This window comes from Argopecten irradians, chromosome 6 (genome assembly GCF_041381155.1).
Source record: "Argopecten irradians isolate NY chromosome 6, Ai_NY, whole genome shotgun sequence".
In the NCBI taxonomy this organism is placed as follows: domain Eukaryota; kingdom Metazoa; phylum Mollusca; class Bivalvia; order Pectinida; family Pectinidae; genus Argopecten; species Argopecten irradians.
The window spans coordinates 33,989,398-34,016,848 of NC_091139.1; the positions used below are offsets into that span (position 1 = coordinate 33,989,398).

General features: G+C 37.7%; 1 protein-coding gene across 2 annotated transcripts in view; it reads right to left on the bottom strand.

Annotated features, from left to right (window-relative positions):
* Positions 1-26,625, bottom strand: part of LOC138325692 (interleukin-6 receptor subunit beta-like) — an 84,628-nt gene extending 58,003 nt beyond the window's left edge. The window contains exons 1-2 of one of the 2 annotated variants that reach the window (XR_011208816.1): positions 26,278-26,625; positions 24,510-24,782 (exon numbers count right to left, since the gene is read on the bottom strand). Coding sequence is in view for 1 of the 2 variants with exons in the window: in XM_069271520.1 (XP_069127621.1) it covers positions 24,510-24,782; positions 26,278-26,368 (364 nt within the window). In the remaining variant the exon portion in view is untranslated. The remainder of the gene's footprint in view (positions 1-24,509; positions 24,783-26,277) is intronic. The other variant, XM_069271520.1, reaches the window with a different exon arrangement.
* Between the last annotated feature and the right edge of the window lie 826 nt (positions 26,626-27,451).

The window sequence follows — 27,451 nt, forward strand, 5'->3', positions numbered from 1 at the left end:
GCGCACGCTGGAGCTAAAACCGCGAAACCCACGGCCGGACTCCAGGCACAATACCCACCGGCTAACGAGCATCCAACACACCTGAACATTAGAAAACCAGTAACTGGCACTTGATCGGTCCAGTCAGACGAGCTTTTATCTTCACCGTCTAATTACGTCATCAAACACACACCCTAATAGGCCCCAGTCTGCGCGCATCTAGATAACAGGCTAAAGAGAGCACCCAGTGCTCAAACTCCATACCAAAACCAGCCAATGAAAAGCGTTGGCGATTGTTCCGCTTGGCACTAAACAACAAACCCAGTCAAGAGTGATGCTGCATGACCCTATCCATAGGTACTGGTACAGCCTATGAAATTACTACTCGGGTGGACGACAGTGCGTGTTATTGTGGTACAACACCTTTATCGCCACCAACCAACCTACTGGGTCAAGTCAGGTCCTGTACGTCCGACTAACAATGCCTCATGGACCCCAGACGGGAGTTATAGACAAACACTATCGATCCAATTGAACATACGCTGATTTTAAAAGCCGAACAAATGAAGAATTTAAAACGTCATTTATAGCAAACAAAAAACCCTTCCATATTCTGCCTTTCAAGAAAAGACGTGCTGAAAGGCCAGGCCATCAAGATCTCATACCGATTTACAAAATACACAAAAACACCAACAACAGTTGGCCGCTGCAAAATCAGCTGGGTGTTGAGTGCGTGTGAGGTCTGTGTCACATAAAAACATGTGCCCCGTCACAGACACACTCATCTAAATACAACCTTTCCCAGCAGTTGCAATAATCGCAACTCGTTCACCGAACATTCACCAGTCATGATCTATATTTTTTACTCCAAATACACCATTTGGAGTTGTGAATGAACTGTGTAAGCATCTGTATCACAACTACCAGTGTCCATAAAGTTATCAGTGGTTTGGAGACTGTAATGGTCCATAATAGCCTCAGTTGCGTAACGCCCATGGGGGCACTGACGATAGAGGTAGACGTATCGGAAGTATGTTTTGCTTGGATAAAAACAGTCTTATGTGTGACGTTTATAACACCAAAGACCCCACCATAGTTGTACATCCCTGCGCTCTGGCTCTCTTAACGCACATTGAAACTTATCGTTATTTCCAACCAACAATTCTTCTGGAATTATGATTGGAGGGTGTCTACGAATGATTCTTGAGGAATCGGATCCTTTCGCTATTATATTAAAAAATATTGGAGTCACCAAAACTTGATACGCCAAGTTAGCCGTCTTTGGAATTAACATTTTTTTTTTAAGGTGCGGAGTGGGCTCAGTTTATAAACCGTTATGCGCCGAGTGAGCGTCATCTAGGATAAATAGATTGATATGACCCACGATTGACCCCATGTAAAAATTTTCACAGACGTCGCTCACGTTCAATCTCTACAAAAAACATACCAAAATCCTGTTGCGAAACACCTACAAATTTCCGTTACTGTACAAAATTGAAACAGTTTGATCAAATAGATCTGGTGATGGAGAATGCAGCATACTGAGTGCGGTACTGTGTCTTCTGGCCAACCGTCACAAACTAATTAACAATTTCTAAAGATATGTGTAGAGCTAAATCTCGTGTAATGGACTATTAGATTGGCCTGACAAGAAAATAACATATGGGGAAATGTGATGAACTCTCAAAAATTGAATTCCCAGGGATACAGTCTTCGAGGAAAGTTTGGGGAAAGTGGAAAATGGTAAAGGCCGTTCAGTTGGTGTAAAGGTATCATCTAGTGAAATGAGTGATACCATGTTATGGTGTTTGTTATGATGGAAGGTGAGAGTCAACTACGGCATCTCTACACTGGTGGGCGGGAAAATATATTGCTAAATGATTCATCGTCATATTGTGGTACAATGTATTTGGTAAATTATATGAATAGATGAAGCTATTCCTAGCGATGTGTGATATTCATAAAGCGATCGGTTCATTACCGGTAGCTTTCAATGTATAGTCATGTACGTACGATTGTCCATCCTCACTCGTTTTTCTAGGATTATGATATAAAAGGATCATTTATATAGAATAACCATCTGAATTTAGAATATGTAGTGCTAAACGTAATAATAGAGACGATAACTTGGGAGTATAAATAGAAGTTTCCATAGAATTTTATGTATTAATTACTTGTTGTACATATTTAGTCAGCGACTGCGAGTGGTGTGCTATGTTTAGCAGAATGATTTGAAAAATACTAGCAAATTTAAGTGGGCAGCCTGTTAATTATGTACACATAGCTTATTTTGAACCTTAAATCAACAACTATATAATAAGTATATATATATTTTTAATCTACACAACATTTGCAATAGTTAATGCAGAGTTCATTTTCTGACAGTTCCGCTTTTCTGTGGTTTTGTGAGCCCTTGCAAAAAACCATAGTAACCAAATTTTGTTTTTTTGAAAAAATGCAAAAAAATTGGGATTTTCAACCAAAATTTACACCCCCACTAGGAGATATTTTTTTTCTTGAAGCACAGTTTTAAAACCAAGCATTCACTGGCCCTTGAGTAGCGGAACAGATCCTAATTTCGAACATATGGTATATCATTTCACTTTTGTGCAATCTTTACCTCGTACAACTGCTTTCAATTTCTGCCCTGCTACCATTATTTGAGTTTTTTGCCTTCTTAGACGCACAATTACGTATTACCCTCTAAACCATTAATTCTCGAAACCCATTTTGGTGAATTTTCTTTATGCAAGATGTGAAGCCTGCATAAACATTCTCAGTTTAGAATTGAATTCCACCAAATTTAGGACCTATACAATTTTTAATTATTTATGGCATATAATAAAACAGTGGCTTCTCTTGCTTAATAAAAATCGCACGCCATGGCCATTTGGTCTTACATTAAACTGCTTACCTAGTTTGTAGATCGCCATCTTTGTTTTAACTTTCGGAACTCTACTGACTTTATTCTCTATAAAGTAATCGTAATCAATATCGCATGTTAAATATAGAGAATAGAATATCGCGGGGTTCTTTTATTTGGTATTCAGGCCTTTTGATTGGTCGATCAATAGTATAAATAAGATGGCACCCGTCGAATATTCTAGGAGAGAAGATTTTACTCCTCTCACGATGTCGGTTGTTATCCACAATCCTTCATACCAGCTAACGGATAATAAACTTTTCCAAATTGTTTATGAATTCAGCTGAAAGAGGTAAATGAACTAATGATAAAATATACTTGGGCGTTTTTTTTGTAACATGAACATCAACCCATGAATTTTTTATTTTTTTATATTATTATAGTATACTATATTATATATCTCCAGTCTCCAATATTCGCCAATATACGCGCCTTACTAAGTATTTTTTAATAATAGAGTTATAATGAACATATTAATAAATGATTATAACTAGTTATTGGGTGCATATCGTGTAGTTAGTTTTAAATCAAGTTTTATATACACAATTTCTTTGATATTATCTGTATTAGGCTTAAATTGTCAATAATCGCCAATAATCGCCGATAAATCGCCAACAATCGCCAATATCTCCAATCAGCTTCCGGCTTGAAATATTTTGTTGTTGGTTCGAAGGTGTTTTTTGGAGAGTAATTAATATACTCGAAATGTTGTTAGATATTTGATGTGAAAGTTGTTAAGTTTAGTGATTGTGTTGTGACACATTAAATATCATAAATTGTAAATTAATTTATGAGTTTGATGTTATTATTGTCTACCAAAGGAAAGTCACCAATATTTTGTGCACCAAAAAGACCGAGACCAGACGATACTCAATAGACGTTAGCGACTGAATAATAGACAGCGACGTTTACCAATTGGTAAAGAATCAGTGTGGGACAAGAAAAGCAACACCATCCTCCCACCTTCATTAACAAAAAATAAAATTATATTCTTCAAAATCCGAAATAAGCTGACGCCATAGCCAAAATATTTGTGCTAAAAAAATTCATCCGTATCAAAAAATCATTCCAAAAATTTTTCAAAAATTTAAAAAAGAAAAGAAAAAGAGACGTCTGAATTGTTTAAATCCTCCATATATTGAAAGTTACAATAGGCCCCTTTACAGATACCATAATTTGCTCCGAGTCCCCTTTAGGAAAATAAAATGTACTCGGCAGCTGGACCATAAAAGAGACGAATATGTCGCATAATATGTTTATAAAACTATTCCCAGACTCATAACTAAAATGTCTTTCTTAACTTTATTTAATCATGTTTACTCTTCTGGCAAAATTTCCCGTGTCTTAGGAAGGAGATCTACTATTATACCCCTTCAGAAGCCGCGGTGAAAGATGCACTTACTGATGCCTATAACTTATCGATCCCTATTCATTGAACGTGTTGTAATTGGTGAAACTCAAGTAACGTATTAATAAAATACAATATAAGTTTGGTTCCTGGAATTCAAAACAATATTTTAAGTCCTTTGCCAAATCGGCTTTAGAAACCTCAGGGGAACGGTATTATTAGACTAACTAGTTAGACTAGAAACATGTTTTACGAGAAGCTATTTGCCAAGAGAAGAACATCTTGTGGCCGTATACTTAGACCGTGAAAAGTTCATACTACACAAACTTGGCAATATGGAATCAAGTAACGGCTCAGGAATGATATCGTGGTATATCTTCGGTTTAAAATAGCCATAAGTTTATTTCAAATTTAGTATCTGACAGGGCATATCCAAAGTGTTCGAACGGTTCCAACTTAGTTTCAGAAACATAAACACAGGATGATGGGGGGGCCCGACCCTCAGGGTGGTATCCTGTTTCCGTCACACTTATATGGATTAAAACATTAACAGCATAACAAAATGTCTTGGCCGAATCTACGTGAATGGTCTCTATTTTGTGGATGATTTTTTGATCTGTGGTTTCAGGATCAAAAAATACATGCACACTATAGAACGAACAACTTACAACAATGTTTAGGCATAGTACAAAAATTGTGCTGACGAAAATGGCATTAGATTTTCAAGATCAAAAACTGTCTGTAAGCACTTCTGTCAACAAACTGAAAACCCCAGCAAAGAAACCTGACCTCACACACAAAGGAATTAAAATTCCATTAGTTGAACAAGACTAAAATTTCATTGACTATATTTGATTCGAAACTGTCCTTAGGTCCCCCCACACATAAAACACCATTAATGAAAATGTGCTCCGAAGGACGCAGAACATTCTGACGAGTTCTTTCCCATTTTCGATTGGGGTGTGCAGAACCGGTGAAATGCTTCTACGAATCCTATCGGGCCACTTATTAGGATCAAAACTTGACTCCTGTCTCTATTGTCTACAGATTCTTGTACCCTATACAGAAATCAGGTACTGCGTTTCGCACTTGGAGCTTTTCGAAAAAAAAAAACAACACTTGTTGAAACGAGTCTCAATGTGGAAGCTAATTGAGCCAACAATCCAACCCAAAAAAATCCGCATTTACCCTTGTATTTCAATCCACAACATCAAGAAATAAATTACCACAAATCAAAAGCTCATACCAACATTTGGGCATCAAGCATTTCAAAAATTGATTGCTTGGAACTAAATATAAATTTTGACACCATTGACGAGTACACAATATCGGATGTAACCTACCATGGCTAATTCAAACACCGCTGATATCAATTTTTTATCTTACATGATTGGCAAAATCCATGTGCATTAACCCAAGAAACACAAATCCTACTCTTGCGAGAGTGCATTAAGGGCTTTACCTGACCATGTTTCAGATCCTACACTTACGGCTCAAAAGATGGTGCTAATTGTGCGGCAGTCATTCTGTACATTCTTAATCACTGCTCCTCTATCCGACTCCCTGATGTTGCCTCCATTTACTCTGCGGAATAATGTTGCTATCGTTCTGGCTCTTGAATCATATACGAAGAACACCGCGATTGAAAAGGGCAATTATCTGTATCCGACTATCTTTCGGATCTTCAGGCTTTTGAATATCAAGAAACCCTAGAATAACACATTAAAATCCAGAATCTTTTTGATCCGAACATTTCGATTGTTCATCTAAAAACTCAAATTTACTTATCCTCTGGATTCCTATTGCATGAGGGATTAATAGTAAAGGGGAATGAACAGCCAGATAAAGGATCTAAGACTGCTCATCTGCCGTGAGCTCAAACAGATTTTGAAATAACTACCTTACACCGACAACATACACTTCAATTCACTCAGCACATCAAACTCCAATGGCAAACAAAGGTGTTCCTACCGAAATCAAACAACAAACTGTTTACAATTTCAACCTACACTTAATTCCCAAAACAGTCCAATGTGGGTAGACCGCAGAAGAGGAAGTTGTTCTCTCCTCGGCTCCGATCTGGACACACAAATTTTACACATTCATATCTATTGAGAGGGGGAGGATCCTCCATGTGATTCTCCTCTCACAGTTGGAGCATATCATAGTGCACTGTTAGTTTGATTTTAAGCCACATACGATATACGGCACTTACGATTTTTCTCCGACCATGTACACTTTGTTTCATTGCCCGTTGTGAGAACATAATCGTATTTTTTTAATGTATCTCAGAGAAGAATCGGTATATTTATATAAAATATGAAACGTTTTTCTCAATATCATTCGTGTATACAACTCAACATTTCATCAGTGTTCAATTCACATTTTGACATGAGTTTTCTCGTGTGTTATAGCCAAAACAATTTCTTATTTCCCATGCAAACCTTTTTTTTATCAAATAAACGTTTACAATCGTCGTGTTTTAAATCATTACTTGCCTTTTTCTTACCCTGATTCTTAATATCCTGTTAATGAATGCGATGACTTGTTAGTTAGGCCCCTAAATTGTCCTTAGTTGTCTGAGTGGCCGTAAATCTCAAACAAACAAACAAACAAACAAAGGGTACTTCTGGCATTTCCTTTGAGCATTTAACCCTAGGCACTTCCAAATGTTGTAAATTGAAAGATTGAGCAGGTAAATGAACAAATAAAAAAGTTGCAAACAATTAAAAAAAACCCAACATAAGATAAGAGACTTAAGGTTCTACATGAAACGTTAAATGTAGATATATATTTACCAGTATGTGATATTGTTACAGAGGGAATCCACAAGAATGTTTGATTTATACAAAGCTCAATACAGTTTTACAAAAGTTAAAACGAAAGTTTTAAAACTAAAGATAATGTGGCATTAATATAAGGATTACTTACCAGGACCCTATATAATGATGTATGTGGTATAAAAACAAAAACCAAAAAAAAAACCAACACCGATTCCATTATCTGTTTAACCACATCAATACTGAACAAATATGATTTTTCTTTAAATTTCTTCCATATATATAAATATATATATAAATATTATTATATAAATATATATATTTTTATTTAGAAACATGACATGTACCAGCTTGCGTATTTTGAAAATAACAAGAGGCCACAAGGGCCTTAACCGGTAACCATGATTTCAGTTATACAGAATGAAACACAAGACAATGCATTTATAATCAATATATATTTGTGCCCATCAGGCCCATGTATGTCAGTCAGTTGGATTTTAATAAATATTGACTCTTTAATCTATGAAGATTATAATCTTATATCTATAACCCATGCAGCCACCTCCCTAGTGATTTGTTCCTGATGATATGGCCCCTATTCTATATATATAAACCCCACAGCCACGCTCACTACTGTAATGTCCTGATGATGTGACCCCAAAACTATATCTATAACACACCACAGCCACCTCCCTACTGATTTCCTGATAATGTGGCCCCTAAATCTATAACTATAACCCCACCACGTCCAACTCACTACTGAATGTCCTGATGACTGAGCCCCCTAATTCTTTATCTATAACCCCACAGCACCACCGTCCCTACTGATGAATTACCTGATAATGTGAGACTCCATAATCTATATCTATTAACCCCCACAGCCACCTCGCCTATCTGATGATCCTGATGATGTGACCCCCTAATGCTATTCCTATAACCCATCAATCCACCTCACTTCTGATGATATGGACACCTAATCTATTATCTATAACACCAATGATCCAGCTCCCTACTGTTTGTCCTAATTAAGGTGTCCTATCATCAGAGTGAGGGTGGCTGTTGGGTTATAGATATAGATTAGGTGTCACATCATCAGACAATAAGTAAGTGAGTGTGGCTTGTGGGATTATAGTAGATATTGTAAGGGAGTACACATCATCAGGACAATCAGTAGGAGGTTGGTTGTGGGGTTAAAGATATAGATTAGGGAGTTCACATCATCAGGACAATTAAGTAGTGCGGTGGATGTGGGGATTATAGATATAGATAAGGTGGTTCACATCATCAGGGACAATCAGTAGTGGAGGGAGGCTGTGGGGTTACAGAAATAGATTAGGTGGACGTATCTATCAGTACAATCACAGTAGTGAGATGGCTGTGGGGTTATGTGTTATCATAGAAATAGATTATGGAGGCCACAACATCAGGAACAATCAGATAGGACGGTGGTGTTTAGGGGATTATAGATATAGATTAGGGAGCCACATTAATCAGGACATTCAGTATTGAGGTGGCTGTGTGGGGTTATATAGATAAAGATTAGGATGGCCACATCATCAGGACAAATAAGTAGTGAGTTGGATGTGGGATTATAGAGATATAGTATAGGTAAGCCACTTCATCAGGACCATCAGTAGGTAGGTGGCTGTGGGGGTATAGATCTCGATAGGGGACACATCAACAGGGACAATCAATAGGGAGGTGTGATGTGGGATATAGAAATATATAGAGGAGTCACATCAATCAGGACAAAATCAGTAGTGGGCGTTGTGCTGTGGAGGTTACATGATATAGAATAGGGGACGTCAATCATAATGACAATCAATAGGGAGGATGGCTGTGGGGTTATATAGAATATTAAGATTAGGGACCACACCATCAGGACAATCAGTAGTTACTGGTGGCTGTGGGGTAACAGATATAGAATTAGGGGACACTTCGTTCAGGAACAATCAATAGTGAGATGGCCTGCGGGGGTTTGTACCTAAAGATTAGGAGTCACATATCAGGAGCCACATCAGTAGGGAGGTGGCTGTGGATTAGTACGTTAGATTTGGTGGTCAATCATCAGGACAATACAGTAGTGAGGTGGCTGAGGAGTTATAGTTATAGTTAAGAGGTCACATAGTCAGGACAATCAGTAGGGAGGTGGCTGTTGGTTTGTAGAAAAAGATTTATGAGTCACATCATCAGGATCAATCAGTAGGGAGGTGGCAGTTGGGTTTATAGAAATAGTTTCGGGGTCACATCACCGGGACAATCAGTAAGTGAGGTGGCTGTGGAGATATAAATATTAGATTAGGGTTGCACATCTGTAAGGATCATCTGCTATGGAGTATTGCCGTTTGGGTTATAGGAAATATATTAAGAAGCCACTTCATCAGGACAATCAGTAGTGAGGTGGCGTTTGTGTTATAGATATTTATTAGGTGCCACATCATTCAGTGACAACCAGTATGGGATGTGGTGATGTGTGGGTTATAGATATAGAATAGGGTTCACATCATCATGAATCATCCATTAGGGGAGGTGGGCTGTATCGGGGTTATGAGTAGAAATATGATTAGGTAGCCACATCAATCAGGTCAATCAGTAGTGAGGTTGGCTGTGGGGTTTTTAGGATGATAGATTAGGGTCCACATCCATCAGGACCACCATTTAGGGAGGTGGGCTGTGGGTGTGTTAAAGAATAAATTAGAATTAGGAGGACACATCAATCAGGATCACCAGTAGGGACAGGGAGGTGGCTGTTGGGGTTATAGACATAGATTAGGGTCACATCAATCAGTACAATCAGTAGTGGAGGTCGGCTGTGGGGGTTATATATATAGATTAGGAGCCACATCATCAGGACAAATCAGTAGGGAGGTGGCTGTTGGTTAATTGAAATAGAGTAGGGGAGTAACATGCATAAGGATCAATCAGTAGTGAGGAGACTGTTTGGTTTATTAGAAAAAGATTGATGTGTCCACATAATCAGGAACATTCAGTAGGAAGGTGGTGGGGTTTATTGATATAGATTTGGGGTCTCAGCTTCAGGACAATCAGTAGTGAGTGGCTGTGCGGTTGTTGATATAGATTAGAGTTCACATCGTCAGGACTATCTGTAGGGAGGTTGGCTTGTTGGTTTATTGGAAATTGATTATGGATCACATCATCAGTTACAATCATAGGTGAGTTTGCGAATTGGTTATAGAATAATAAATTAGGTGGTCACATCATTCAGGGACAATCAGTAGTGAGGATGGCTGCGCGGGTTATAGAAATAGTGATTAGGGGTCACATCATCAGGATCAATCAGTAGGGAGTGTTGCTGCTGGGGTTATAGATTATAGATAAGGGGTTCACATCATCAGGAGGACAATCATGTAGGGAGGTGGCAGTTGGGTTATAGATATAGATAGGGGTCACATCATCAGGACACAGCAGTAGTGAGGTGGCTGTAGGGGTTCTAGATATAAATTAGTGGTCCACATCTCATCAGGCAAATCAGAAGTTGAGAAGGCCGTGTGAGTTTGGGGATAGGAAAATATATTAGTGTGGGTCCACCCTCTACAGGACACTCCAGTATTGTGAGGTCGCTGTTTGGGTTATAGTGATATAGATTAGGGGTCACATTCATAAAGGGACAATCAATAGTGGAGAGGGCAGTGGGGGTTATTAGATAAATGAATAGGTGTCCCAAAAACAAAACCAACACCTCATACAGGAACAAGGCAGTAGTGAGGTGGTCTGGGGGGTTAAAGAAATAGATTAGGGGAGGTGTGCCACCTCATCAGGACAATCAGTAGTGATGAGGTTATGGGTTTATAGATAAAGACTTATGAGCCACATCATCATGATCAATCAGTAAGTAGAGGTTGCTGTTAGGTTATAGAGTATAGATTAGGTGTTATATCATCAGAAGTGAGTGCAGTGTGGTTTATAGATATGAGATTTAGTATTCACATCATCATATCATCACTAGGGAAGGGGCGTGTGGGGTTTAACACGTATATATAGGGTCACAACAAGCATGGACAGTGAGTAATGAGCTGGCTGTTGGTGTTATAGATATAGGATAATGAGGGGCAACCCTTACCATTACAAACATTAAGGGCGTGTAATAGATATGGTGCTGATGGTAGAACTAGATCAAGCATAGGGGCCACATTTATCGGCCAATCAGACGTGAGGTTGGCTGTGGTGGTTCTTATATATATATACGGTGTCCACATCAACATGCACCATCATAGTAGTAATGAAATTGCTGTGGGGTTTATGGTAAATAAGATAATGTGGTTCCACATCATCAGAACAATCCGATATGTGAGGTGGCCGCATGGGTATAAAGATATAGAATAGGGGTCACCCCCATCATCAGGATCAACCAAAAGCGAGGTGGGCTGTGTGTGTTATCGATTAAAGATTAAGTAGTCACATATCAGATGAGGACAAAGCCAAGCAGGTAAGTTGGAGTAGGGTGGCTGGTGGGCTTGGCAGTGTGTTTCTAGATAAAGATTAGGGGGCCCATATCATTCAGGTACACAATTCAGTAAGGTAGAGATGGTACAATGGGGGTTACTAGATACAGATCAATCGTGATGCCACCTCATCATGACAATCAGTTAGTGAGGCAGGTGACTGAGAGGTTATAGATATCAGATTAAAGGAGCCACAAACATCAGGACAATCAGTAGGGAGGTGTGCTGTTGGGTAATAGAAATATATAGGTGGCACTTGGTCATGTAACACTGCCCCACTTAGGTGTCAGTGGGGTTTATAGACCTCAAATCAGGGATCACACCGATCAGGGCATTCAGTGGCTATGATGTTGTACGAGATTACTAGAAAAAGATTAAGTGGTCACCACTCAACAGTGACACATCCGTAGTAAGGATGGCAGATGGTTAAAACGAAAATAGGATTATTTTCACATTCAGCAGGACGATAAAAATGAAAAAAGCAAAAATCAGTATTAGGGTGGCTGCGTGGTTGTAGAAAATAGGGGGGGGGTCCCATCAACAGACAATCAGTAGTTGGCCGCGCGCTATGGTGAAATCGAAATAGATTACTTTTACCCATCCAATCAGCGACAATCATTATGTAGTGGCTGTTGTGGTTATCGCTCTCAGGAAGATTGAGGGTTTCACCTCATCATGACAACCGCTCATTAGGTAAGTGAGGGCTGTTTGGGAACTCGCTAACGAATATATGGTTGGCGCCATCATGATCATCCGCAGTGAGAGTGTGGCGTGAGGGGTTTTTCACGTCTAAATATATATTGGTCACATACATCATTACAGAGACAGTTAATCATTTCGGTGAGTGGTTATAGTAGCTGTTGGTTAGGGGGTCATAGACATAATGACACTCAGTAGGGAGGTGTGCTGATGGGTTATAGATAAAGATCAGGGTCCACATCATCTAGACAATGAGGTAGTGAGGTGTTTGGTTGGTTTTATAGATATAAGGTTAGTGGGTTCAAATCATCAGGACAATCGTATAGTGTGTGTGGACTGTGGTGTAATAGATACAACATTAAGAGCCACATCATCAGTGCCAAACACTAGAGGATGTGGCATAGGGTTTATTAGATATAGAATATTGGCCACATTCATCAGGATAATCAGAAAAGTGGAAGGTTGGCTGTGGGGGTTAATAGATATAAAGATTAGGTGACACAATCATCAGGATCATCAGTAGTGGTGAGTGTGCTGTGGGGTTATAGAAATAGAATTTAAGGGCCACTATCATCAGGACAATCAGTAGTGCGGTGGGCTGTTAGGTTAATAAGATATAGATTGGTGGTCACTAAACACCAATCAATCGTCAGGACAGTGAGTAGTGAGCTGGCTGTTGGTTTATAGATAAATGATTTAGGGTTCGACATCAACAGGTACAATAGGTAGTGTTATGGGCATTTATTTATGGTATATAGATATAGATTAGGGGTTCTCATATAGACAATTATAGATTAGGGTGTCACAAAAAATCATCAGGACAAACCATCATCAGGGGGACAATCAGGACAATCAGTAGTAGATATAGAGGTGGCTTGTATGGGTTAGGTAGATGACAGGACACAATCAGTAGAGGTGGCTGTGGGGTTATAGATATAGCTTAGGAGTCACATCAGGACATCAGTAGTGACTGTGGGGTTATAGATATAGAACCATATCAGGGATCAATCAGTAAGGCGTCGGTGGCTGTGGGGTTATAGATATAGATTAGGTGTCATATCATCAGAAGTGAGGTGGCTGTGGGGTTATAGATATAGATTAGGGGTCACATCATCAGGACAATCAGTAGTGAGGTGGCTGTGGGGTTATAGATATAGATTAGGGGTCACATCATCAGGACAATCAGTAGGGAGGTGGCTGTGGGGTTATAGATATAGATTAGGGGTCACATCATCAGGACAATCAGTAGTGAGGTGGCTGTGGGGTTATAGATATAGATTAGGGGTCACATCATCAGGACAATCAGTAGTGAGGTGGCTGTGGGGTTATAGATATATAGATTAGGGGGTGGCTGTTGGGTTATCACATCATCAGACAATCAGTAGTGAGGTGGCTGTGGGGTTATAGATATAGATTAGGGTCACATCATCAGGACAATCAGTAGTGAGGTCTGTGGGGTTATAGATATAGATTAGGGGTCACATCATCAGGACAATCAGTAGGAGGTGGCTGTGGGGTTATAGATATAGATTAGGGGTCACATCATCAGGACAATCAGTAGGGAGGTGGCTGTGGGGTTAGATATAGATAGGGGTCACATCATCAGGACAGGATATATAGATTAGGGGTCACATCATCAGGACAATCAGTAGTGAGGTGGCTGTGGGGTTATAGATATATAGATTAGGGGTCACATCATCAGGACAATCAGTAGGGAGGGCTGTTGGGTTATAGATATAGATTAGGGGTCACATCATCAGGACAATCAGTAGTGAGGTGGCTGTGGGGTTATAGATATAGATTAGGAGCCACATCATCAGGACAATCAGTAGGGAGGTGGCTGTGGGTTATAGATATAGATTAGGGGTCACATCATCAGGACAATCAGTAGGTGGGCTGTGGGGTTATAGATATAGATTAGGGGTCACATCATCAGGACAATCAGTAGTGAGGTGGCTGTGGGGTTATAGATATAGATTAGGGGTCACATCATCAGGACATCATCTGTGGGGTTATAGATATAGATTAGGGGTCACATCATCAGGACAATAATCGATTAGTATGAGGTGGCTGTTGGGTTATAGATATAGATTAGGGGTCACATCATCAGGACAATTCAGTAGGTAGGGAGGTGGCTGTGGGGTTATAGATATAGATATAGATTAGGGGGTCACATCATCAGGACAATCAGTAGTGAGGTGGCTGTGGGGTTATAGATAGATATAGGGGTCACATCATTACAATCAGTAGTGAGGTGGCTGTGGGGTCATGATATAGATTAGGGGTCACATCATCAGGACAATCAGTAGTGAGGTGGCTGTTGGGTTATAGATATAGATTAGGGGTCACATCATCAGGACAATCAGTAGTGAGGTGGCTGTGGGGTTATAGTTATAGATTACGGTGTGTCATCATCATCAGAGAGTGGAGGTAGAGGCTGTGGGGGTTATAGATATAGATTAGGGGTCACATCATCAGGACACTCAGCAGTAGTGAGGTGGCTGTGGGGTTATAGATATAGATATACGTTAGGGGGTCACATCATCAGGACATCATCCAGGACAGTCAGAGCGAGGTGGCTGTGGGGTTATAGATATAGATTAGGGGGCACATCATCAGGACAATCAGTAGTGAGAATGGCCTGGTGGGTTAATAGATCATAGATTAGGTTTAATATCATCAGATGTGAAGGTGGCTGTGGGGTTATAGTATATAGATTAGGGGTCACATCATCAGGACAATGAGTAGGGAGGTGGCTTTGGGGTTATAGATAAATAGATTAGGTCGCGTCACACATCATCAGGCACAATCAGTAGTGAGGTGGCTGTGGGGTTATAGATATAGATTAGGTGTCATATCATCAGAAGTGAGGTGGCTGTGGGGTTATAGATATAGATTAGGGGTCACATCATCAGGACAATCAGTAGGAGTGGCCGTGTTGGGTTATAGATATAGATTAGGGGTCACATCATCAGGACAATCAGTAGTGAAGTGGCTGTGGGGGTTATAGATATAGATTAGGGGTCACATCATCAGACAATCAGTAGTGAGGTCGGCTGTGGGGTTATAGATATAGATTAGGGGTCACATCATCAGTAGAAGGAGGCTGTCAGTTATAGTAGAGGTCACATCTGTGAGGTGGCTGAGTTATAGATTGATAGATTAGGGTCCACATCATCAGCAAAATCAATTGTGAGAATGCGCTGTTTGGGTTTATAAGAAATAGATTAAGGGGTCACATCATCAAGACATCACTAATGAGGTGGCGTGTGGGTTTTAGATATATATAGGGGTCCACATCATCCTGGACAATCAGTAGGGAGGTGGCCGCTGGGGGTTATAGATATAGATTAGGGGTCACATCATTAGAAGAATCAGTAGGGAGGTGGCTGTGGGGTTATATATATAATTGAGGGTCACACATCATCAGGACAATCAGTAGTGAGATGGCTGTGGGGTTATAGATATAGATTAGGAGTCACATCAATCAGGATCATCTCATAGGGAGGTGGCTGTGGGGTTATGAGATAAAGATTAGGGGTCACATCATCAGGACAAATCAGTAGTGAGATGGCTGTGGGTTATAGAATAGATTAGGGGCCACCATTATCAAGGACAATCAGTAGGGAGGTGGCTGTGGTGTTATAGATATAGATTAGTGGTCACATCATCAGGACAATCAGTAAGTGAGTGTGGCTGTGGGGTTATATATATAGATTAGGGGCCACATCATCAGACAATCACTAGGGTAGGTGGCCTGTTGGGTTATAGATATAGATTATATAATTTCATGTGAATCAGAGAAAGAGGTGGCTGTTTTCTGAATTGTAGATCCATTTGACCCCTTTTGGCCCCACCTCTGGCCCCTGGTGGGTCGGCCAAGACCAATATGGATATGATGTTAAATGCAATATCTCATCAGGCTAATAATTTCCTAACCCAGATTGACTAATTTCCTATGAAAAAACTGATCAAATAATAAGGACTCAAAAATGTGTTTTTTTGGCTTATAAAATATAGTAAACTTGACCCCCTCAGGACCAGGGGGAAACGTGAGACCATCCCAGGGTCATATAATTCACAATTTTTGTAAAGGACACATCATAGAGACCTTTCCATCTATGAAGAGTATGTGATTCTATCATTTTCCAGAATTTCAGAAGAAGATTTTTGAAGTTATAGCCTATTTGACCCCTTTTGACCCCGCCCCTAAGGCCCCTGGGGATCAGTCATGGAAAACTGGTGAATAGGATTAATTCAGGGGTCACATCATCAATCAGTAGGATACTGATAATAATTCTGACAATATTTTGACTATTTCCTTTACAAATGATCAAATAATACTCTCTGAAAATGTGTTTTTCCCCTATATAAACTATAGTAAACTTAACCCCCTCCCCAGGGGGAAACGTGAGACCCCAGGGTCATATAATTCACAATTTTTGTAAAAGGACCTTAGGACCTTTCATATCTATGAAGAGTATATTAATTCCATCATCATCTGTGAGTGGAGAAGAAGATTTTTGAAATTTTAGTCAATTTTACCCCTTTTGGGTCCCATCAGCCTCTGGGGGGTGAGGATCATATAGTTAGGGGTTGATTGCCAATCAAAGTTTTGTTAGATTTAGATTAGGGGCACATCATCTCAATCAAATAGAGGAGGCTGTGGGGTTATAGAATAATTTCATTGAGAAATTGCATTGATAGAAATTTTAGGACACATACATCTCATAACTGATCAATAATGACTATTATAGATGTAAATTTTCACATCATCAAGGACAATCGATCAAAATGGCTGTGGGGTTTTTATAGATATAATATAGTAAACTTTGACCCCCTCCCCAGGACAAAACGTGAGACCCCAGGGGGATATAGATACTATTTTTGTAAAGGATCACTTCAGGACCTTTCCATCAGTAGGTGAGAGTAAAAAGATATCATTTAGAATATTCAGACATTCATAGGAGGTGTTAGTTATTATTCTAGAACCCCTTTGGAATAGTCCTAAGGCCCTTTTCGTATAAAATATTTAGGTACAAAGACAATCACATGGCATAAAAACCATGCCATAATGCTGAATGATTCATCAGAAACATATATTTATTAGTTATATAGTCAGTTTACTGACACTATCGAGGACATTTATTTTTTCATTAATTCTTTGTATTCCTATTTCAGATATCAGAAGAAGATTTGTTTGGTTATAGAATATTGAAATCAAACTTAAATCATACTGGGGAATGATAACAAACAATCAATAGACATTCATTAAAATATTTGATATAATTACCATGATCAAATAATAACTCAGTTGAGGCTATTGGTATATAATTTATTAGTATTCATTTTATTTATTTGAGAATTTTCAATATAATTAGGGTCACAATTTTTGTAAAGGAACATCAAGACCCCATTTTCCCCCTAAGGCCCCTGGGGGGTCAGTCATGGAAAACTGGTTAATAGGATTCAATAGCCATCTCATACTGATAATTCTGACAATATTTGACTCATTTCCTATTACAAATGATCAAATAATACTCAAAAATGTGTTTTCCCTATATAAATATAGTAAACTTGACCCCCTCCCCAGGGGGAAACGTGAGACCCCAGGGTCATATAATTCACAATTTTTGTAAAGGACCTCAAGACCTTTCCATCTATGAAGAGTATGTGATTCTATCATTTCCAGAATTTCAGAAGAAGATTTTTGAAGTTATAGCCTATTTGACCCCTTATGACCCCGCCCCTAAGGCCCCTGGGGATCAGTCATGGAAAACTGGTTAATAGGATTCAATAGCCATCTCATACTGATAATTCTGACAATATTTGACTCATTTCTTATTACAAATGATCAAATAATACTCAAAAATGTGTTTTCCCTATATAAACTATTAGTAAACTTAACCCCCTCCCCAGGGGGAAACATGAGACCCAAGGGTCATATAATTCACAATTTTCATAAAACACCTTAAGACCTGTCCATCTATGAAGAGTATTAGATTCTACAGTATTTCCAGTATTAAAGAAGAAGATTTTTAAAGTTTGAGCCTATTTGCCCCTTTTGACCCCGCCCCTAAGGCCCCTGGGGGTCAGTCATGGAAAACTGGTTAATAGGATTCAATAGCCATCTCATACTGATAATTCTGACAATATTTGACTCATTTCTTATTACAAATGATCAAATAATACTCAAAAATGTGTTTTCCCTATATAAAATATAGTAAACTTGACCCCCTCCCCAGGGGGAAACGTGAGACCCCAGGGTCATATAATTCACAATTTTTGTAAAGGACCTCAAGACCTTTCTATCTATGAAGAGTATGTGATTCTATCATTTCCAGAATTTCAGAAGAAGATTTTTGAAGTTATAGCCTATTTGACCCCTTTTGACCCCGCCCCTAAGGCCCCTGGGGGTCAGTCATGGAAAACTGGTTAATAGGATTCAATAGCCATCTCATACTGATAATTCTGACAATATTTGACTCATTTCCTATTACAAATGATCAAATAATACTCAAAAATGTGTTTTCCCTATATAAAATATAGTAAACTTGACCCCCTCCCCAGGGGGAAACGTGAGACCCCAGGGTCATATAATTCACAATTTTTGTAAAGGACCTCAAGACCTTTCCATCTATGAAGAGTATGTGATTCTATCATTTCCAGAATTTCAGAAGAAGATTTTTGAAGTTATAGCCTATTTGACCCCTTTTGACCCCGCCCCTAAGGCCCCTGGGGGTCAGTCATGGAAAACTGGTTAATAGGATTCAATAGCCATCTCATACTGATAATTCTGACAATATTTGACTCATTTCCTATTACAAATGATCAAATAATACTCAAAAATGTGTTTTCCCTATATAAACTATAGTAAACTTAACCCCCTCCCCAGGGGGAAACGTGAGACCCCAGGGTCATATAATTCACAATTTTTGTAAAGGACCTTAGGACCTTTCTATCTATGAAGAGTATTTAATTCCATCACATCTGTGAGTGGAGAAGAAGATTTTTGAAATTTTAGTCAATTTTACCCCTTTTGGCCCCTCCCATAGCTCTCTGGGGGGTGAGGATCATATAATTCACAATTTTGATTGGCCTTATGCCTTTGAAGGTTTGTGCAAAATTTCATTGAAATTGCTTCAGCAGTTTTGGAGAAGAAGTTGAAAATGTAAATTGTTTACGGACATACGACGGACGACGCACGACGCACGACGGACGACGACGGACAAAAGGCGATTAGAATAGGTCACTTGAGACTTCGTCTCAGGTGACCTAAAAATCTTGAATATTTAACATATAATGTTAGTTATTATTCTAGAAACTGGAATAGTCTAAGCCCTTTCGTAAAATTATTGTACAAAACTCACATGGCAAAAAACCATGCCATAATGCTGAATGTTGAAACATATATTATTAGTTATATAGTCAGTTACTGACCCCCTATCGAGGACCATTTATTTGTTTCATTAATTCTTTGTTTCCTATTTCATGGTATTTGTTTGGTCAAGAATATGAAATCAAACTTAAATCATACTGGCGAATGATAACAAACAATCGACACTTTTAAAATAATTGGCCTACTTCAGTAGGCTATACATTTATTCATTCATTTATTTATTTCAAGAATTTTCAAATATACTGTATAAGGAACTGCATAATAATACTGAATAATTCATAAATCAACGCTTCTCGACTTTACATATCGTGACTACATTATGCAAATTATGTAATGTTGTGCTTGTTGGTAAACTCGAGAAGCGTTCCGAAGAACAAATGAACATGGCGGTGACGGTTAAAGTAAGTGAGCTACACAATGTATAAATGGAGTTTCTACAAAGTACGGGTCATGACACATCCAAAGGAGATTGTGGATGAACACAGTTATGGGTACTGTTTACCACCACAAGCGTAGATTTTGTGATTTTGGCTTGGTTTTTGAGGTACCCATTAGAGCCGAGACGACATTTCGACCGGACAGGGAAATGTCTACCTAGCATATTTTTCGTAAATTTCCCGATTCATCAAGCCATAACTTCGTCAATACTTGGCCAATTTTGTCCATCAAACACTCAATGGAAAGATAAATTATTTCTCTTTAAGGTAAGATATTCGTCAATGTTGTATAGAACCCATTTATTAAAATAATCACGGTTTTAAAAAAAATAGGTCCGTTTTTCTCTACTGCCGAGTTCATACCCTTGATACTATAATATATATATGTATACTGTTGGTTAAAAAATTTCGTGCCAGGTCCCTGTGGTTGTGCGTATCGCATTTTGGGACCGATCAGTGGACAAGATGGCCAACAAGCCGCCATCTTGGATTTTGATAGTTGAAACTTGTTACCACTATTTCTCAGAAAGTACTGAAGAGATCTGTTTCAAATTTCATGTACAGGTTACCTTAGGTCCCTGGTTAAGCATATTGCATTTTGGTACCGATCAGTGAACAAGATGGCCGACAGGACGCCATCTTGGATTTTGACAATTGAAGTTTGTTACCGCTATTTCTCAGAAAGTATTAAAGGGATCTGTCTCAAATTGCATGTGAAGGTTCCTCTAATGGTCAATTTGTGCAAATTGCATTTTGGGACCAATCAGTCAACAATATGGCTGACAGGCCACCATCTTGGAATTTGATAATTAATGTTGGTTACCGCTATTTCTCAGAAAGTACTGAAGTGATCTGTCTCAAATTGTCTATGTAAGTTCCCCTAGGACCTTAGTTGTGCATATTGCATTTTCGGACTGATCGGTCAAAAAGATAGCCGACAGGTAGCCATCTTGGATTCTTATTATTGAAGTTTGTTACTGTTATGTATCTCAGAAAGTACTCAAAGGATCTTTCTCGAATTTCATATGTAGTAATATGTAATAAAAGTTTGAAAAGCAGAGAAAAGATCCCTCTTTCGTTTGTCAGACATAGATCATTCTTTGGTGGGCGCCAAGATCCCTCTGTGGTCTCTTGTTACTTTATTCTTTACATGTTCGCATAATTTTTTTCCACTGGGATTGAATAATGGGAGGCAATTTGCTTATTTGTTCAATATCTAGGTATATTTTCTAGCATAATGCCAGACACAATTAAAAGAAATAGCCAAAATATAGAAATGTACATGTACTATTCAATTAGATTTCTTGTTTAGCGAGATCGATATTGTCTATTTTTACCATTTTCTTCATTATATAAAAAATTCTTTTTGATAAAATAGGGTTAGCGGAGACCTTTACATGAGTGGATTTTATTAATTTGATGTCCTATTAACAGCCAGGGTCATGTAAGGATGTGCGCTTTGTTGGTGGAGGAAAGCCGGAGTAATCGGAGAAAAACCAATGACATGAGTGACCCAGAGGTGAGCTAGGCTTGTGGTAATATGTCGGGACATCTTAACCACTTGGCCACCGCGGCTCTGACCATTATATGATAATTATATACAAGACATTTAAAAACTGTTTATTTCATGCCATTATTTAAATTAAATATCAGAATCAGTATTTATTGCAGGGTCATTTAAGGAGATGATAGAGGAAAGCCAGAGTACCCGGAGAAAACCCACTAACCAGCAGTCAGGACCTGGAATCTACCCCACATGGGATTCAAACTCATAAGCCAAAGGTACAGGGCTTGTGGTAAATATGTTGAGACATCTTACCACTCGGCAAACACTGTCCAGAGCCCCAATCTTTTTCACCTTCGGCAAACACTGTCCAGAGCCCCAATCTTTTTCACCTTCTAAATAACCAGTGCATCCGGGCCTAATAAGTGACTAATACTGATGAAAGGACAGATAACAAAATTAATCATTAACTTGAAATTCAAGTGATTCTTGTTCTCTAAAATGTATGTATTTGTAAGGTATTTAGTGTTTGACAAGGACGATATTGTCTATTGTTACCAATTTCTGACTTATATGCGGAAAAACAGCGTCTTTTCGATAAAACGGGGGTAGCAGAGCCTTTTACTGATTACTCATAAACATGCATATTTCCAGGATACATGTAAGAATACAAAACTTGTGATGTCATATACAATTTCCAAATCTTTTATACTGGGTATCATGTCATTATTTATATATCAGAATCTGGATTTTTTAATATGATTTGTTTTTCACATCTTTTTTTTTTTTTTTTTCATTTGGAAACTTGTAAAGCTAGCCAGTAGTACATTTTTGACTGATAAAAAGGATATATTGTATAAATTGCACAGATTTTGACAAAGAAATACTCATTTATCTATATGCTGAAAGCAAAAATCAGACTGAATAAAGTTTTCAAGATTAAGTAATGTCTACATGGTGCCCAAAATATCCTGCTTTATGGAGTTATCTCCCCCTACTGACAGATTCTTTGGAAAAACACAACTGTATATATCTTTATCCCTTCGCTGACTGAACATTTTTACAAGAATTCTTTCAAATTCGTTACATTGATTACATTATAAAGTATTTATAATGCAGATAAAACTCTTTGAAATCAATAAGTTGTATAATGACATGATTTTAACTTTAAACATTTTTAAGTTTTTATTACTGAACTTGAAAATGCAATAACGTAGCAAAATCAAACATCCTTCATTGAACTGTATGTACTGTAAAAGCAATCTAAAGTTGGTCCTTATAGGAAAAGGTATTGAAATTGAAACCAATGAATTTCTCCATTACTACTGAAAACTGACTTTGAAAGGGTGTGCTTTCATTACCAAAGTCTTTAATTATCTATAATGGAATTATTACCCGATAAGCTGTTCTACCGCCATGACAGAAACCGCATGAGAAGTTCTAATTTGGATTAAATAAATTCTTTAATTTAACTTTCCAAGCATAATGCTAAATATTTAATTTTATTATAACCGCTCCTCTTTCACAGAGTTATATCTCCCCATATGACTTATGATTGTACAGCAATGACGGACGAAGCGTATATACTTAAACACGGAAATTCTTAACACCCCCTATCAGATTTTCTGTATAATAAAATAAATAAATACATTATTCACCAATAATGTGTGTTAATGTGTACATTCAGGTGCTTTTTGTTAGGAAATTAAAGTATACTTCCGAAGATTAGGATGAGACGTGAAAGAATAGTCTACCTTCCGAAGAATTGCTAAGTTGTAATAGAATCGAACTATATTCCCCAGGTTAGGATAAATCGTAAATGAATGAAACTGCCAGTTTTGAATTGGGAGTACTTGTACAATGCTGAAATGGAAGGCTACCTAGTTTGTTCAAATAAATTGACTTGACCTTAATTTAAGGTCACTGTGTCAAATGAGCTTAAATCTTTAAATGACTCTATCAATAATTGACTGGCCTGTAGTCATATGCATTGTATATGTATTAGTTTGCAGCATGCTGGGCTGAAGGGCTACTTATTAAGAGTTTGATTAAATGAATGACCTTGACCTTCATTCAAAGTCACTGTTACAAGGTAAAATGACTTTAAATTGTTTGATATTGTTTCCTAAGCTTATGAAACCGCTCTCTTTTAAGAGTAAAAGCAAGAGTTATATCCTGTTCGCGACACTCCTTCATACCGACAAAATATATCTGAGATATGTAACATGATCCCTTGTGCGTTATTCTTCTTTCAGTTTCCATACACGAATGCACTGTATACATGTACATTTATATGCATAGCGCATACTTTGGAGATTTATCACGAGTTATCATGGTCCTTTACGTTTCTCATTTCATCTGCAACACCCCTTAAGGTGTTGCCCCACTAGTATAGTATAAAGATTTATATACATACATAAGCTAAGGGTTACAATGTTCAAATGACCAAAAAATACCTGAAATGAGGATCTAAAAATCAATTTGAAGCGTGCCACAATTGTTGTGTTCAAAACGTGCTATATCAACACTTTTAAATTTAAAGGAGTATGTTTTACAGCGTGATGCTACACCGCTGAGAAAATGGTATCTTTTCTCTAACGAAAACAGGAGCAGACCAATAAGTATTTTTTATTAAGTTACAAAGGTCACTTATTTCCACTATTACCACCATTGAAAAGTTTAAGCTTCTAATTTTACTTCAAGATAAAATGTTAAAAGTTATCAATTGCGTCCCGAAAAAAATCCATGGCATTATTCCCTATATGGAATAAAGTAATGATTGCGCTCGCAACAAAAGCAAAACTAATTATTTTGTATTATTTCTTGTGTTAATTAGATACACATATAAACGATTCAACACCAATTCATGTTCAAATGATGAGTATCGTTTATGCTCGCTTACGTATAGGCCGTGGAACATCTTTAATTACTTGTCCTCAGAATTTCAACGAAATTCCTATCCTTTATCAATACTTACAATCAACCTTCACAACCTGTCCTCCCACGAAACCCATCATCCCATCAATATCTCTACGAAGACATAAGTAATTCCCAGCATCGGACATTTCCGCTACTTTCCGGAATAATAGAGTTCTGTTATTAGGAAAATCAAAGAACGTGTCCTTGACTTGCGTCTGGCCATGTTTTAAGTAGAGTACGGAGGAGTTGTGAACCTCGTCTGAGGATGTCAGCGTACAGTTGATTTCCAGTGTTTCATTCACAAAGACATAGGGATCGTCTGGACTGACATCTGTCAAATAAATAATATGCATGGCAAAATATTATGGATTAATGTTTATACATTGCATGTAATTACACAATAAAGTCACAAATCCTTTAGAATTGTATTTCTGTTTGAGGTTGAAAGCATACAGCAATAATTCAGTGCAGGGATAAGACACCCAACCAGGATGTTCAGAAGAAGTTTTAAATGAATAGTACACTTTCTATTTAGATAATTTTCTGTCGCAGTTTGCTGTGACGTTTTTTAAAGTGATAAAAAGGAGGTAAAAATGAAGGATTCGAGATATCAAAACGACGTGGATAAACTACGATTTTACCGTCGAATTGGCATATTACAGAGTTACTTCCCTTGCGGAAAACTATCCATTATGACGCCATAATTTTGTGTGCGAAATCCACATCGTTTTCACTAAAAAAGATGACGTCATGCCCGCAAACAACTGACTTCACAATCAATACTTTCCCGCAGGGACAGATAACTCTGTAATATACAGAATACTGAAATACAGAATATGTTGCCACTAAACTCACTGAAGGATAATTTCCAATATTAACATAGGCAGTTAGGCTCCGGTGTATTGACACCTTGTTCAGAGTGTGGAAATTCACTGGAAAATGTTATATTTTTTTTAAAATTGATCAATATGAAAATATACTATAATTAAATTATTTGAAGTGGATTGAAATGTCTTCTCTTTGTATATCTGGTTTATCGATAGGATGGTTTCATCAACTGTTATTGTTATTGTTAAGTCGGTTGTCTAGAGCTTCTTACGATAAAATCAATTTTATCTTGTATAAATATAAATTCCGAAAATTAAGCACGTTTATTTTTTGTTTAGCAAACAATCAAAAGAAATTCCAACTACTACATCTAGTTACACTCAAGTTATGCAACCAAGAAAACTCCTGTTCTATACATAGGAAATGGTAAGATATATATAGAAACGGAAGGTTAAATTGTGATTTTCTTTAACGACTCTGCAAAAGTAGATAATATAAATATAGGTACCAAGCATAGGAAATAATGGAACTGTGGAAAAACGACATTATTATTATCATTTTTTTTTTTTGTAATTTAGTTTTCTTTTGTTTGATAGATCTAGTATATGACATTTTGGTGTAAAAAGACGTTTTATTTATGGCATAAAACAATCTATGGCAAAAAAATCCGATATCCGATCCGATTACATTAGGAAAGTTTATTTTATATATACTGATTTTAGAACAACGCATATAGCGTCGAAGACATTATAATATACAATAAGAAATTAATTCAAAACACAGTTGTATCATTTATCAAAGTGGAAAACAGCAAATCATTTTAATAACAATGGTAGCATTACGTCATCGAACTAAGTTTAGTGAATTATCGATTTTTGATTCAGTCTAGTCTACCGTGAGGCGTAAAAACAATGACATTATGGACACAAATATTCAGGATCTTTATTTAATTACTATATATACTATATTATTATGTTATGTAATGTAATCGTACTTACCTCCACATCGACAACAAATAATGCAGGTTTCGGAGACACTAGTTAGTGACCAAATCCACAACAAACACACGTGTACAAAACGAACGAACATCTTGCTTCTTACCCAGCCTATTACCTCAACTCCAGAGTGGTTGAAGCCCTGGCATTCTAGGTAAGCTTGGCAGAGGTCGAGCTCTTCCGAGAATCTTATCAGATACTTAAATTCACCCTGATTTACTGAAAGTGTTTATCGAGATATTTTAACGCATACACGCGTACATGGTAAATGTTGATACGGACAGTGTATTCTTCTACTGTTGGCAAATGTTACGCAAATTTCAAAACAGGTTGAATTAGGCATTTTGGCTAGTGTTTCGCATGTTCTTTACACACATAGTGACTATTTAATGAGGTCATCCATTGCTGACATGTGATGTGGTCAGTTGCCAATTTTATTGCGTAGTGATAAACAAGTTTTAGATTTGATTTAGTTTCGCAGCTCTTTCAAAAATGATGCTAATAACATGCATATGTCATTTTAGGGATATTCGTAAAACAAGATCATCAGACCCTTAGCATTTTAGCATGTAATTAAATAAGCTAATCTATCTAAAACAACTTCAGTTTATACCTAGAGTCAATGCTCTTTATTTTGTAAGTCTATAAATAAACTGTCCAAAGTCCACTGGGGCCTGTAAAAGTTGGTTACGGTGAGTTTATACGTACGTAGAGGAACCGGCAGTGGGGACAACGCATGTAGCAAGCTATCTTTAAATATCTGCGGTTATCCTATTACACGGTGACAAGTATTGAAGTATCTATTAGTATAAGGTTTCAGACCCTGTTTAAACAAGTGAATTTTGTATGCCTATATATCACTTCTTAGGTGTACTTGAAAATTACTTGGTTGATAAAAAGTTACTATGCATCGTGTCTAACCTTTTAGTATTACTGTTGACTCGTAGATCGTTGTGTTGTTTGTAAATTTTGGCAAAATATGCAAAACGGTACATTTCAGTTTAGTAAGTCCATAGGATTCAGTACACATTTCTGTCACCAAGTAACCATGATATTATATTTACTAGTGTCTATACCATCATCCTCGATACTCTAGGGGTTTCGATCACTAACGTTGTAAGTAATTGCAACCCCTGGGGTATCGAGGTGCTATAGTATGTACATGTAGCGTTTGTTT